Here is a 13,854-nt window from a genome sequence, read left to right as displayed (position 1 = left end):
TATTAGATTTATTTTATTTTGCAGCATTACATGTATTTAGACAATTTTAGATGAATTTATCCTCGTGCCCAAGATTGAGTTAAGTTAAGCGACGCACAAATTTATTTAGACCATTTTGTAAACGGATGCAAGGGTAAAATCGTTTTGGCGACCTTCTTAATCTATATCATTATCTAAGATTAAAATAGACGCAATCTTTTGGTGCAAGGTCAAAGTCAGGGGACATGTTTGGCCGGCAGTGATCGGGGATCTCACGCGTGGGCCCCCAGATCACCGTCAGTCTCAAAGCGCCTCTCGGACCCAAACCATACCTTGCTCATAAAGACTCGGTTCGGATACAAATAAACGGGTTTATATTGGAGTCAGATACATAGCGGATCGAACCCATACCTAAGCCATTTACTGAAGCCCTAGGGGCACGCTTCCCGGTCCCTGCTCCCCCAAATTGAACTTCTCGAGGTCGGAGGAGAGAGCGGAGAGATGCAGAAGAGGGAGCCCGGCAAGGCTGGGGGCTCCAACCCTACGCCGGCGAAGCGCGGCCGCCCGTTCGGAAGCACCACTGGAGGCGCCGCTTCTTCCGCCTTGGCCGGCGGCGATTCAGCTGCTCCAGCGTCGCTCCTCGGCCCTTCTATCCAAGTCCCCGCCTCCTTCGCCGGTCAGCCGCTCGTTGCATCTTCTGTCCCTCTCTCTTTCTTATCTCCCCTCTTTTGTTGTTCGAATAGGAGAGCTGGGTGTTGATTTTTGTTATTGTTTTGCTCATCTCTTTTCTTGTCGTTGTTTACATTTTCTGCAATCAAATTTTATAACAACCAGCACTTTGAGTTACTGAGCTTTTGCCATTCCAACACATTGTGACTCGACTAATGCCAGGTGTTTATTATCTCTCTCTCTCTTTCTCTCTCTCTGAGGGTGGAATGAAATTTAGAGCTTATGGGACTCCCTTGTAAAATTTGGGTATGTTTTGTGCTGTGAAGACGAGAGTGGGGGATTATTATTTGACTTATCTAATTGTGGATTGCGTTACTTTTTCATGTGTTTAGGTGGAAATCGTAGTCGTTGATTGTGTTAAATTTGGAAGTGAACGCAGTGTTCTACTTTATTTTAGGTATTTTTTGTTTGATGTCATTGCAAGAAGTAACGAAAGTGGGTTTCCTGGAAGTGAAATCCATGTACAGGCACACGGCACTAAGAAGACAACACTGAGACATTTCTGCAAATTTGTGTCTTCTCCCATATGGATGTCTTGAACTACACTTCAATTATTTCCTTTGGAATTTTTTACTGGAATAGAGATGCAAGATAACTATAATCTATAAGTTTTTTTTTTGTTTTGTTAGTTGACTAAATAAAAGTGGCTGAAGTGGGATGGGAAAGTAGGGTATGTGTAGAGGCTTTTATTCTCTGAGAAGTAACTTTGTCTAATAACGTTGGGAGGTTACTTCATGGTGCTCACCGATGGTGGTTATTAATACATGGGCTGCAGGTTTCTAGTGGTTAATCAAACTCTAGGAGTTTGCACTTTCTTAAGTTACAGCACTTTTGGCTTGATTTGTCTGGAAACGGGAAGTGAGAAAAAAGCCCTATCGAGCTTTATTGACTTAGGTCTGTAGGCTGTAGGGTAAATCAATGCTGTAGTTTTTTCCTTTTCTATTTTAGTCTTCATCGAATGAAAACTGTGGGTCTTGTAGTTGGACTGTACCATTCCCTTTTTATCTTGGTTAGTTTTGCCTCATGTCTTCTTGATGAAGGGACGGTACATTTTTTCTCTCATTTTCTTCTCTATCTCTGGAATATCTCATGTTATTGTATATGAGATGGTTGTTGCATGTATAGTGAGTCTTATGCAATGTTATGCATTCAGCTGAATAACCTCTATACTGAATGGAAGTGGAATTAATACATGTTAGCTTCTGACTCACTTGTTGATTACTGTGCCTGTTTACTTTTCCACAGATCAAAACAATAAGAGGATTGTTCTAGCTTTGCAAAGCGGATTAAAGAGTGAGCTGACATGGGCTTTGAATGCTCTTACGTTGCTCTCTTTTAAAGAGAAGGATGACCTGCGTAGAGATGCAACACCTCTTGCTAGGATACCTGGACTACTAGATGCTCTCCTTCAAGTTGTAGGTGCTGTTATTCTTTTGTTTATCTTCTCTATTTTACCCAACCTTTTGGAGTTATTTAATTCCTCTTGATGCATTTGCTGCACTGTGCACTCAGGAGCTTTAATTCCCATTACAAGTATTGGACAATTTGTCGACTATTAGCCGCTTCCTTAGCTAAAGCGACATGGTAGTTTTCATTTGACAGAAATGTCGGGATTAGCCTAATTTACCGATAAGTCTTGCCAGTTCTGATCTGCATATGGTTCTTACATTTTGACAAGTGCTTTAGAATTCTCCCTCTTTGAGTAGTTAAAATATATTTTGTGTCTTTGTATATGGGTTAAATATCATTAGAAAAAATTGCCAGAGCTTTAAGTTCTATTTAAATTTTCTTCATAGATCTCTTGTATACCTCTGTCACTTTTGAATGCATTTAGAGAAATGTGATCATGTCAATTGATTTCATGTCGCAGATTGATGATTGGCGCGATATAGCGATTCCTAGGGATTTTACAAAGCCAGCAAGGGTAAGAACTTTAGGAGCAAATTCTATGGTTACAGGTTTTGGGAATGAGTATGAAGCATTGGGCTGTACTGATGCCCTATCGCAAGCAGGGTATGTTATGTTGCCTCTCTTTGCATTCTAACATATCATCATTAGACACCCTTAATTTATGTCAGTTATTTATAAGCTCAAAATTGGATTATTTTAATGGCAGTCCTGGAACTGGTTTGTCCAACACAGAGGCTTCTAGTCGCAAAAAGCAGCGGTCTGTGGAATGGTGGTTTGATGAGGATGGCTTATTCAATCTGGATGAAGAAGGACGGGCAGAAAAACAACAATGTGCCGTCGCTGCATCTAATATCATCCGCAACTTCTCTTTCATGCCAGATAATGAGGTTATTATGGCTCAACATAGACATTGCTTGGAAACGGTATTTCAATGCATAGAAGATCACAACACAGGTGGGCAAAAAATGATTTATTTAATATCTGATTTCTTATTTGTTTGCTTGCTTTTACCTGTCAAGATCTTTATCAGATGCTGCTTTCTGTTCTCTTCCCTTTGTTTTCAATTGTGCATGTTTCCATCCACTTTTCTGTTGATGGTAATTTATATATGCATACTGTTTACGGAGGCTTATTATAATATGTTGAAGTTTATAGTATATGACATAAGCATGGCAACAAGATGCTTTGGCCTTCTTTGAGTATGGAGGGTAGTATTTCATTGCACGGATCGTGCTGTGCTGCAAGGTTACATTCATCAATGATGTGTAACTTCTAAATGTGTTTGCTTTTAAAATGCATCTGAAGTATCAGAGCTAACAATAATACCATTTTGAGGCAATAATATAAACATTAGGAAGAAAATCTTGGAGCTAGGAGCTATGACAAAGACAATCTTCTTTTCAGCAAGAAATATGAAGCTAGGAGCTATGAACCGTGGTTTTCCTGTAACTTGCAAATCTTGGTACATCAGCTCCCGTGCAAAAGCCATGGATCTGTAAGTAGGGTGCAGCAGCAATGAGCCATTTTGAATGATTCTAGACTTCAATCAACTGCCTGTCCAGCTCACTCTATTGCTGTTTTTACAACCTCACTTTTTGTCCTGCAACAAACCAAAATGCCCTCCTTAGCACAAGGGAAAATGCCATCTTTAACTTTTCTTATGTCCATAGGTCTCAAGCAAATTGACAATAGGCAGTTCATGTGGAATAAGCTACGAACTGATATTACAAGTTCCACTCTTCGCTGTAAACAGCATTATTGGACTTCTTTGTAGAAATCAACTAGCCAATAGGCTCGACCTGATGACCCAGCCCAAACAATATAGCACTAGGCCCATGGTTTTGCCATTGACATCCTTACCATTCTACTGATCTGCTTTTGATCTTTCCAACTAAAACATTAGATATCTTCTTGTCCAGATTTATGGAAGAGATAAATTTCCAAATACAATAGAACCCAAAAAGAAAAAGTTCTTTGCTTGTAACTCAATATTCTTTTCACGAGCAGCAACTGATTAGCATCTGTATCAGAGAGTTGCTAAGCTATTGCATTCCTTGCTGATTGGCGTTGTTAAGGCTTCATAAAAATCTGGATGGACAGTTAAGTAAAAAATAACAGCTAAGGCGAACTCTGATCAATTGATATGATAATTAAGGACTGACAGCAAAACATAGCAACAACTTGATGTAGGCTAGCTCTAGATGTGGATCATGATGGAGAGGCTGTCTTCAAAATGCCATAAATGTTGAGTGAAGGTATGCCAAGAATTAATACAGGCATTGATTATCCTAAATAACTCGGCCCTAATGTGGAAAAAAATGGTGGGATTTTGACTCAGCATGTTTTTCTCCGATTATCATGTTCTTAGGGGTAAAGAACTCTTGAAAATGGTATGTCTACCTCATCAAGCAGTTTAGCAGTTGTCAGATAATAAGAAGTCGCACACCTTTGATAATTTCATGCAAATAAAAGGTTGGTTTGTGATTTCATTAGTTGTTTGGAAGAAGAAGAAAGGTAGAACGAATCCTACATCTGCTGTGATTGAAATGCAGAAGTCAAATATATAAAATGAACACTTAAACTGTCAGAACTTCTCAAACCTCCATATGATGCTTGACTTTGATTACACGGCAAGGATATCTACTGATTCAATGATTTCCTACATGTTTTTCATCTCATATTAAAATACAAGATAAGATGGATATAGGCTATACAGCATTCAATGATTTTGGTCATATAAATTAGAAAGGTTAGATTGGTAGCAAAACGTCACCAAATTATCATGATAAGCTAAATGAAACTTCAACATGCCCTCAGCATTTGTGTTTCCATTCATAACAAGAGCAAGAGATGGGCATGCTAGGATATACTAGTCACATGATTTTAGGTTCTTGAGTCTGTTTGCGATGATTTAATACTATTTACTATCCATTCACTTTTAAGCATTTCCAACTTTTATGTTACAATGCTCATTAAGTTAGGTTTTTCTTTACTTGTTTTTTATCCTAAAATACAAATATGAACCCCTCTTGACTAAGGGCCTTCTAAGATTTTCATTGCACATTCCCATACATCTCACTTCATTATCCACCACTTGTATTGTGTTAGTTGAACTTTTATGCTTCCTTGAATAATCTCAATCCTTTCCCTATCCATCCTAGTTTTATAAAAGGCCCATTTAGTATTTTTGGTTATACCATATTCATATGTACATGTAACCCTTTTTTTTTTTTTGGCTGATGTTCTGAACTGCATAACCTTGCAGGTTTTGTAACTATGTTAGATCATTTTGGTCAGCTTAAAAACGCACTTTGTCACATATTTGTGATCAAGATATTAAGTTGATCACAGTAGGATATTTTGTGGCCATCGCTTCTGATTGGAGCCTCATGTTACTTGTTTAACAAAAATTGTACAAGTCAAATAATATACACTATGCACAATCTTGAGCAGAAACAATGTAATTTTGACAAGTAATTAGGCATTCCTTATGGGCTTAATTATAAGTAATTTAATGGCCAGATTAAGTAGAGGATAAGAGTTTGCCTAGTTGAATAAATGTCATAAGGGGCTTCATTGCGCCTCAATGATGTAATAATTTATTGGAGGGATTATAGAGGTCATTGGTATTTGCAAATTCCACTCAACCTGAGATAGATAAAAATAATAGGGGATTAAGTGACCAAAGCAACTTTATAAAGTTTGGTGATTTTGGTGGAGGGAGAGACTAGTGACAAAGGACTCATTTGGTTCGTGGGAAGAATTTCTATTACTAGAATGTTTTTCTTGAAAAGATGATTTTTGCAAATATGATGCCTGGAAAAATAGTTTTGGCATGTTTGGTTGATCATGGAAGAGTGGCATATTTCAAAGTGGCTTATGTTTTTATAAAATATCTATTATATCTTTAATAAAGGAAAAAATCTTACCCATAGATTTTGATGGCTTAAGAGTATTTTTGGAAAAAAAGAGACCCCAATTCCTAACTAGTAAGAAAGTAGATTTCCCATGCCCCTCATACGTTTTTCTTTTCCATAAAATATGAAAATCTTATTCTCATGAAAATGCTACTTTCTCATCTCTCTTATTTGAAAACTCCAATTAAACAAGGGGCATTTCTTTGTTTTCCCGTTGATTACACTTTCTCCTTTTCTTTCTCCGCACACCAAACGAGTCCAAAATGCAACCCTAGTTAGTGAAATAAGATTTATTGGTTAGCTAAAGAGCGAGGGAGGATTGTGTGGCTCAAATGTTGCTATCTGCACAAACACTTCCCATTAGCTGTTGTTTAAGCATCATGCACTGACATCATCCTGCTTGTTTTAATTGAACAGAAGATGAGGAGCTCATAACTAATGCACTTGAGACAGTTGTCAATTTAGCACCACTGCTGGATCTGCGGATTTTCAGTTCATCCAAACCATCATATATCAAAATGACGTGAGATAGCTTTATCTCAAAGATGCCCTCTTCCTTTTCAATTATATCTTGGTGCTGGGTCCACCTATTCTGATTCTGGCTGTATGAAACTAGCGAGAAACGTGCAGTTCAAGCCATCATGGGGATGCTGGGATCTTCAGTCAAAGCATGGCACTGTGCAGCTGCTGAATTGCTGGGGCGCCTGATAATAAATCCTGATAATGAACCATTTCTTCTTCCATCAGCACCACAGGTCAGTATCCAGTTCTGAAGTATGCGTGTATTTTATTAATTGCTGAGTGTATGAGAGAATCCCTTGATTCTAGAGGGACTTGAAAGGCAGAGTGTGTTTGGGTCGGTCCTATGGTTCATTTAGGTTCCATATGATGTGGATCGACCATCATACTTCCCATAACTCTTCAACATAATGCAATAAATAGGTGGGGTGTACATACATGCACTCATTGGACTAAATTTTTGGGGTATTGCATCCATTAAAGTATATTATCTGTTTGGACTGTAGATATACAAGCGACTAGTTGATCTTCTGAGCCTACCAGCTGTAGATGCACAGGCGGCTGCAGTCGGAGCACTTTATAACCTTACAGAAGTGAATATGGATTGCAGGCTGAAGCTTGCCAGTGAACGATGGTAAATGCCTCCATTTTAATCAATTATGGCTTATAGAAGTGGTATTGACAGTGTTCTCACGTATGTTTCATTTGATTTAGGGCTGTTGATAGACTCTTTAAGGTAGTCAGGGCTCCACATCCTGTGCCTGAGGTCTGCAGGAAAGCAGCAATGATATTGGAGAGCCTGGTCTCTGAGCCTCAGAACAGGGCTATGCTCCTTGCCCATGAAAGTACCTTTGCAGAGATCCTCATGTCAGATGGAAGACATTCTGATACCTTTGCACGGATATTGTATGAGCTAACTTCAAGGCCAAACAATAAAGTAACAACAGCTCGAGGTGTTTGGGGTATGTGAGACGATACCCAAAATGCAATGCAGTTGGCTTTGACATATGTATGAACTGTTTCTTATTGGAATATATTGTAGTTATTGATGTACACCAAGAGTATTTCTATCTGAACCAAAAATTAGGTCATAAGAGAATGAGTTATAAGCTGTATGCATAATATGACGAGTCATATTGATCTATAGTGAAGTCGCTCATTCTACAAATGTTGTAATTTTGCTTGTATTGAGAACTGCACTATTGCATTTTAGAGAAGACTAAAACTGAATGATCAAGTTGAGTTCCTCGCGCAGTTGGGGTGGACCATCAGCACCTATCAGGATTTTCCAAATACTTTGTAAGTAAAATTTATTTCTTTGGAGATGGTTGGTTCGATGTGCCACTTCAGCTTCCCTCTAGGACGGGGACCATGTCTGACAGATCACATCAAGCCTTCTCCCTCACTATTTGGTTGGTGTTGTGAATTGTTGACTCACGTTGAGTTCTTACTTGAACTCAACTACAATGAATTTGGCTGTAAGTCATGGACTTTGCCGACTTCATATGGATTTCTTAGATTTAGCATGTATGTTCCTTCCTTTACAACTCAAATTGCTCTATCGTTTTATGCCCAACTCTCTCAGCCCCCTGCACTCTTGGACATAACCTGTGCAAATTCTGCGAATTCTTTTTTTGAACATTAAAGTGTGTCAAAAAGAAAAAAATTTATACAGCTTTCGTTTATTTTGCCTTTTTGTCAGAGCAAATTTAATCCTAAATTTATTTATTTTTTTGGTATCCAATCTGATTTTAATATTATAATAATAGGTAGAAATCGGATTGAATTTCAACTGTGAGAGAGGTTTGGATAGATATTTAATAAGGATTTGAATAGAACAAAGGACTGATAATTCTTATCTAGATGTATAATGGATTAGGCAAAAAAAAAGATACCTAGATGCCTAAAATAGAAGCAGATAAAATGGCGGATTAGGCCGAAAAGGAGGAAGCGGGGATGGCACTGGCGAAGAAAGAAAGAGTTGTGCCATCTCTATCAGCTGGTATTTTTGTTTTTTTTTTTGTTTTCCTGTTAACGGCTTACCGCTGTTAGAAATCGATCTAGACCTAATACCACTTCACAACCTCTCAATTCAGTATAAATATATATTTTTTATTTTTTTTCGTTGGCCACATTTCGCCCCAAACGAGTTGTTAATACTGTGGCCGTGCAGGACGCACATGGACGACGACGAGAAATAAAGTTTAAGAACACCGTAAAATAAGTCCCAGTCCCGATCCATATGGGAAGCATGTGACATGCTGGTGTCGTTCTTTCCAGTCTCTGCCGTACTTGAGCGGTGTTTCAACTTTCCCTTCATGCTTCTGTTTGAAAATTCCAAGCACAAGACGACACCTTCAAGGCCTCCGGTACCTGCCTCTCAGCTTTTTCACCAGCTCCGAATTCTGTGTACATATATATATATACACCCTGCGCCCGTCTCAAAGGACCAACTCCCCTCATAATCTTTCCTTCTTCTTTCCCACCAGGATATATATGGAAGGAGGAGAGGAGAGGAGGCGAGGGCACCCACGGCTGAGAGGAGGGAGGAGGAGGAGGGAGGAAGGAGGCTACAGCCATGGATTCTCTCCCTCCCAGATTCAATCACTGGCTGCCATGTGCGAGGCTCTCATACCCTCCCTCCCAATGGAAGAGCTCCACGTCAGCAGTGGCAAGGAGGACCCACCCACCAAGAGCCTCCAGGCCTTCTACCTGGCTTCCGGGGCCGAGTCCCCAGTACCAGATGAGGTGCTTCCTTTGTTCTCCCTGCACTTCTTTCAGGCTGCTGCTTTTTGGGTGGTTATTTTGATTGCCATTTATATTGATTGATTGGGCTCTTAAGAGGTGCACTATTTTCTTTCCTCCAACCTCCATCAATGCTTTTGTGTTACTACTACTTATTTATTTATTAATTTTTTGGGTTGCGCCTCATGTTTCTCCTTGAATACCTAGTGAATGACTTGGTATGTCTGTTTCTCTGTTCTGTAAATTGATCTATTACGCTTCTTCTTCTTCTTCTCTTTCTTCTCCTTTCTATGAGATTTTATTTTCTTTTCTTTTTTAACAACATGATGTTAAACTCTTCTGCATTGATTAGTATACTACTTACTGGTTAATGGCCGCATGCCCTTGCGCATTTCTTCGCAAAGATGTCCATACGCAATTTTAGCATAGAATATTAAGCGATGCTAATAGATTTTGAAGCCATGGCCGGGTGCATTGTCTCGTTAGCTGTTTCTGTTTGCAGTACATCATTATCTATTTGTTTTGGCCTTTGCTTCTTGTTTATATCAGAGCTCTTATTGAGGGAAAAAAAAAAAAAAAAAAACAGGTTGCAGAGTTATTGGTCAAGAGAGGCCTGAGAGAGGCTGTTCTTTTGGTCAAATTGGTTCTATGGCTCCTTGCTACCAAGCTGGGCACGCTCGTCCTCTGTGGGTTCCTGAGCCTCCGTGGGGGATTCCCATTCATCAACAAGTTCTCGGACATGCCTGTGGAGAAGAGGGAAGAGGTTCTTAAGAGATGGAACAAGGAAAATTTTTTTATTCCTCTGAGGATAGTTTTTGTGATGGTCAAGGTCTTCTCCCTCCACATCTTTTATTCAATGGTAAACTTCCTAGAGCTCCTTTAACTTTGTTTTTCCTTCTGAAGAAAGAGCTCTGTTAGTCTTTGAAATTAAAATGCCGGCTCATTTGACCTTGGACTTTGAAGTTGTGTTATTTTGTCTTTTCTTCTATGTTCTAGGAATGATATTATCTTCTGAAGTTCCTCCCTTCTTTCATATGCCTTCTCAATAAAACATTGACCAAGTCAGGGTTCAAGAATGCAATCAGCGAACGCAAACTAACCTGAATTAATAAAAATATATTTGAATAAATATACTAAAACTTTAGCAGTAAAAAAGAAAAAAAAAACAAAAGAAAGCAAAACAGAAGTATCTATTTTGATCTAGAAATATGATTTGAAATATGCAGTTTGGTAAGATCACAGAGATTTTCAAATAACTCATATATTGGGTTCTAGTAATGCTAGAAACTATCAAAAAAAAAAAACATGTTCCCTTTCAGAATTGAAATAAATTCAGAGGATGAAAGGATGAAGTTCTTCTAAATAATTCAACAGATTGGCACAAATTTGCATGCAGGATAAACTTGTGGAGAACCTTTTCTACCTATATCATGAGGTAGTCATCGTATATTTATAATTGAGAATGTACAAAAGATTACTGCCAATAGATCATTGTCATGAAGTTATGTCCAAAGTGTATGCAAGCCCACACCCCAATCAGGAGATGCCGCTCAAAAAGAAGTCCCTATCTTCTAACAGAAAAATCCAAACAGTAGCCAGTTGTCCATCCTGGCTTCACACTGATGATTTGAATTATTTATGCATCATTGTAACCAAAGCAATCAATCGCAGTACAGTGGTCACATATCTTTAATTTATTTTATTTATATTTTCTGCCTGCTGATAAGATCATGACATGACTGCCTAACTGTTTTTGATATTATATGTTACGTTATCTTTGTTAATTACCATTTTCTCTTGATGCTTGATATACATTGATAGGAACCTACCTACATATTACTTCTTCAACCATGCGAACATGGGTGATACCTCTGATTCCTGAAGAGCTGTTTATCCCATTTCTCTGATGTTGTAGATTGTGTCAACTTTTTATTCTGTTGCAGCTTACGTATGAGAAAACCAAAATATCGAACCACTGCTTCCTTACAATTGGTATGATTTATGTGCTTACCCAATTAGAAAAGATCCCTTCCATTTTGCCTCCTTCAGAGTGAGTTTATTGATAAGAAAGTCGAATCTATAAAGCAATGAACTGGAAAGAGAACTAATTATATCATTCAGACGAAATAGATGCGAACTAACACTTTGCCCAGGCGTAGAAACTATGATTGAAAGCTAGTCAGGAGAAGCAATAGCTATCACACTTACTGGTTTCGTCGTCTTATTTATGATCGACTGCAGTAACTGAAGAATTGCAGCTAAAACTCTTAATTAGCGGAGTCTTTTTCTGTATATAATTATTCTTCAGCAGAAATTCTTCTCTACATGGCGGTGTTTCTTTTTCTTCCCTCCAGACTAACGAAAACTCGGAGAACCTGTCATGGAATGCAATTGGATATAGCTTACCAACTGAAGAAAAGCCGCGAAAATCTCAAAGAGAGAGGCCTCTTGAGAAGGGGATCATAGAAACCATGGATCAAACCGATGCATCCCTTCTCGAATCACTCGCCAAGAAAGGCCTGACAGTCTCCCAAGACCCCATGCAAAACATCTACAGAATTAGATGCGACGTGGCCATCGTTGGCTCCGGCTGCGGCGGCGGAGTTGCCGCTGCAGTTCTTGCGAGCGCGGGCCGCAAGGTTATAGTCATCGAGAAAGGCAACTACTTCACGTCGGAAGACTACACCTCCATTGAAGCCCCATCCATGTACGAACTGTACGAGTCTGGAGGAATTCATAGCACCGTCGACGGGAAGGTGATGCTCCTGGCTGGATCCACCGTCGGGGGTGGTTCTGCTGTGAACTGGGCGGCTTGCATCAAGACACCAGACCATGTCCTCAGGGAATGGGCGGAAGAGCGTCAGCTTCCTCTCTTCACGAGCACGGACTATCTCTCAGCAATGGACGCGGTCTGTAGAAGACTCGGAGTCACCGAGAGCTGCAGCGAAGAAGGATTTCAGAACAAGGTTCTCCGCAAAGGCTGTCAGAATCTCGGTCTTCGAGTAGACTCCGTGCCGAGAAATTCTTCGGAAAGCCATTTCTGCGGCAGCTGCTGTTACGGCTGCCGAGCAGGAGATAAGCGTGGGACCGATGCAACGTGGCTGGTGGATGCCGTCGATTGCGGCGCGGCGATCTTAACGGGATGCAAGGCCGAGAGATTCGTATTCGTAGAGAACGAGCCGGGGGAGAAGAAAAGGAAGAAGTGCGTGGGACTGATTGCCAGATCTTCGAGCCACAAGGTCACGAAGAAGCTAGAAATCGAAGCTAAAGTGACCATCTCAGCGTGCGGTTCTCTCTTGACGCCGCCGCTGATGATCGCCAGCGGGCTGGCAAATCCGAACATAGGCAGGAACCTCCGCCTCCACCCGGCAGCTCTTGCATGGGGTTACTTCCCGGATTCGGTGTCGGACCTCCGGGGCAGGGCTTTCGAGGGAGGGATCATCACGTCGCTGCACGAAGTGAGAGCGCAGGAGGATTCGGATGCGAGCTTGCGGGCGATCATCGAGACGCCTGCGCTGGGTCCTGCCGCCTTCGCGACGCTGGTCCCCTGGGTGTCGGGACGGGACATGAAGGAGAGGATGGCGAGATACAGCCGGACGGCGCATCTCTTTGCGTTGGTGCGAGATCGCGGCTCGGGGACGGTGGAGGGGGAGGAGGGGATTGTGAGATACCGATTCGATGGTTTGGATAGGGAGAATATGAGGGTGGGGCTGCGGAGGGCGCTGCGGATTTTGGTGGCGGCGGGTGCGGTGGAAGTGGGGACTCACCGGAGCGACGGCCAGAGGATCAAATGCAAGGGTATCAAGGAGGGGGACTTGGAGGAGTTCTTGGATGGGATTACGGCGGTGGGGGGTCCGAGGTCTCGGAGTGAATTGTGGACCATCTATGGCTCTGCTCATCAAATGGGGAGCTGTAGGATGGGAGTGAGCGAGGAAGAGGGTGGGGTGGATGAGAGAGGGGAGAGTTGGGAGGCACAGGGGCTCTTTGTGTGTGATGGGAGTGTGCTGCCGACTGCCCTTGGGATTAATCCTATGATCACCATCCAGTCCGTCGCCTACTGCCTTTCCAAAGGGATAGCAGAATCCCTCGGCAGAGGGCCTCAATGAGAGAGAAGTAATTACTAGTGTAAGTTGACACCGCAGCATTTACTATAGTGATGACAGTGCCAATCTGCTTATTGTAAGTTTAAAAAAATATCATGACTATTATCTCTTGTTTACAATTCAAGGTAAAGCATGTTACCCTCCAGAATATTGAACTTGGAAGAAGTTGGGTTGAAATGTTCAGTTTTTTTTTTTTTTTACTTTTCTCAAAAAATATTCAAATATACTAAGCTGGTGTTATAATACCAATAAGGTGGCACGAGAAGATTTTGGATCATCAAGTACCGGATTCAAAGATGAAGGTTGTAGAGTGAAATTTAAAACAGCTACTTGAGATTTTAAGTTGCAAAAAAAAAAGAGAGAAAAAAGCTTTGATTTTCATTTTGCAGCCATTGTCTTTGATATTTGATACTGTGTAAAACCCTCATTCCACTTATAAGATCTTGTAGCTC

General features: G+C 40.7%; 2 protein-coding genes and 1 long non-coding RNA gene across 3 annotated transcripts; 2 read left to right on the top strand and 1 right to left on the bottom strand.

Moving 5' to 3' along the window:
* The first annotated feature begins 389 nt into the window (after positions 1-389).
* Positions 390-7,808, top strand: LOC103703920 (armadillo repeat-containing protein LFR). Its single transcript, XM_008786982.4, has 8 exons — positions 390-655; positions 1,954-2,123; positions 2,579-2,721; positions 2,825-3,072; positions 6,453-6,558; positions 6,652-6,790; positions 7,061-7,188; positions 7,269-7,808. The coding sequence occupies exons 1-8, from the start codon at positions 481-483 to the stop codon at positions 7,522-7,524; spliced, it is 1,365 nt and encodes a 454-aa protein (XP_008785204.1). The 5' UTR covers positions 390-480; the 3' UTR covers positions 7,525-7,808.
* A 968-nt stretch (positions 7,809-8,776) lies between these two features.
* On the top strand, positions 8,777-13,594 carry LOC103703919 (long-chain-alcohol oxidase FAO2-like). The gene is made up of 4 exons (XM_008786981.4): positions 8,777-8,923; positions 9,044-9,302; positions 9,886-10,158; positions 11,654-13,594. Exons 2-4 carry the CDS (start codon positions 9,051-9,053, stop codon positions 13,403-13,405), a joined length of 2,277 nt encoding a protein of 758 aa, XP_008785203.2. The 5' UTR covers positions 8,777-8,923; positions 9,044-9,050; the 3' UTR covers positions 13,406-13,594.
* On the bottom strand, positions 9,869-11,719 carry LOC113462528. The gene is made up of 2 exons (XR_003385005.2): positions 11,508-11,719; positions 9,869-10,399 (listed from the first exon to the last, which is right to left on the bottom strand). It is a non-coding gene; the product is annotated as an uncharacterized LOC113462528 (long non-coding RNA).
* Positions 13,595-13,854: the final 260 nt, after the last annotated feature.

This window comes from Phoenix dactylifera, chromosome 5 (assembly GCF_009389715.1).
Source record: "Phoenix dactylifera cultivar Barhee BC4 chromosome 5, palm_55x_up_171113_PBpolish2nd_filt_p, whole genome shotgun sequence".
In the NCBI taxonomy this organism is placed as follows: Eukaryota; Viridiplantae; Streptophyta; class Magnoliopsida; order Arecales; family Arecaceae; genus Phoenix; species Phoenix dactylifera.
The sequence above is the reverse complement of the archived record's forward strand: the minus strand, read 5'-3'. Positions and strand labels throughout refer to the sequence as shown.

What these genes read in the sequence shown, in the direction of transcription:
- LOC103703920 (XM_008786982.4), top strand. Translation starts at nt 481, where the DNA reads ATGCAGAAGAGGGAGCCCGGCAAGGCTGGGGGCTCCAACCCTACGCCG. An exon ending in AGTCCCCGCCTCCTTCGCCG is followed by an intron (nt 656 to 1,953) that starts GTCAGCCGCTCG and finishes ACTTTTCCACAG; the next exon opens with ATCAAAACAATAAGAGGATT. An exon ending in GATGCCCTATCGCAAGCAGG is followed by an intron (nt 2,722 to 2,824) that starts GTATGTTATGTT and finishes TTTTAATGGCAG; the next exon opens with TCCTGGAACTGGTTTGTCCA.
- LOC103703919 (XM_008786981.4), top strand. Translation starts at nt 9,051, where the DNA reads ATGGAAGGAGGAGAGGAGAGGAGGCGAGGGCACCCACGGCTGAGAGGA. An exon ending in AGTCCCCAGTACCAGATGAG is followed by an intron (nt 9,303 to 9,885) that starts GTGCTTCCTTTG and finishes AAAAAAAAACAG; the next exon opens with GTTGCAGAGTTATTGGTCAA. An exon ending in TCCACATCTTTTATTCAATG is followed by an intron (nt 10,159 to 11,653) that starts GTAAACTTCCTA and finishes TCTTCCCTCCAG; the next exon opens with ACTAACGAAAACTCGGAGAA.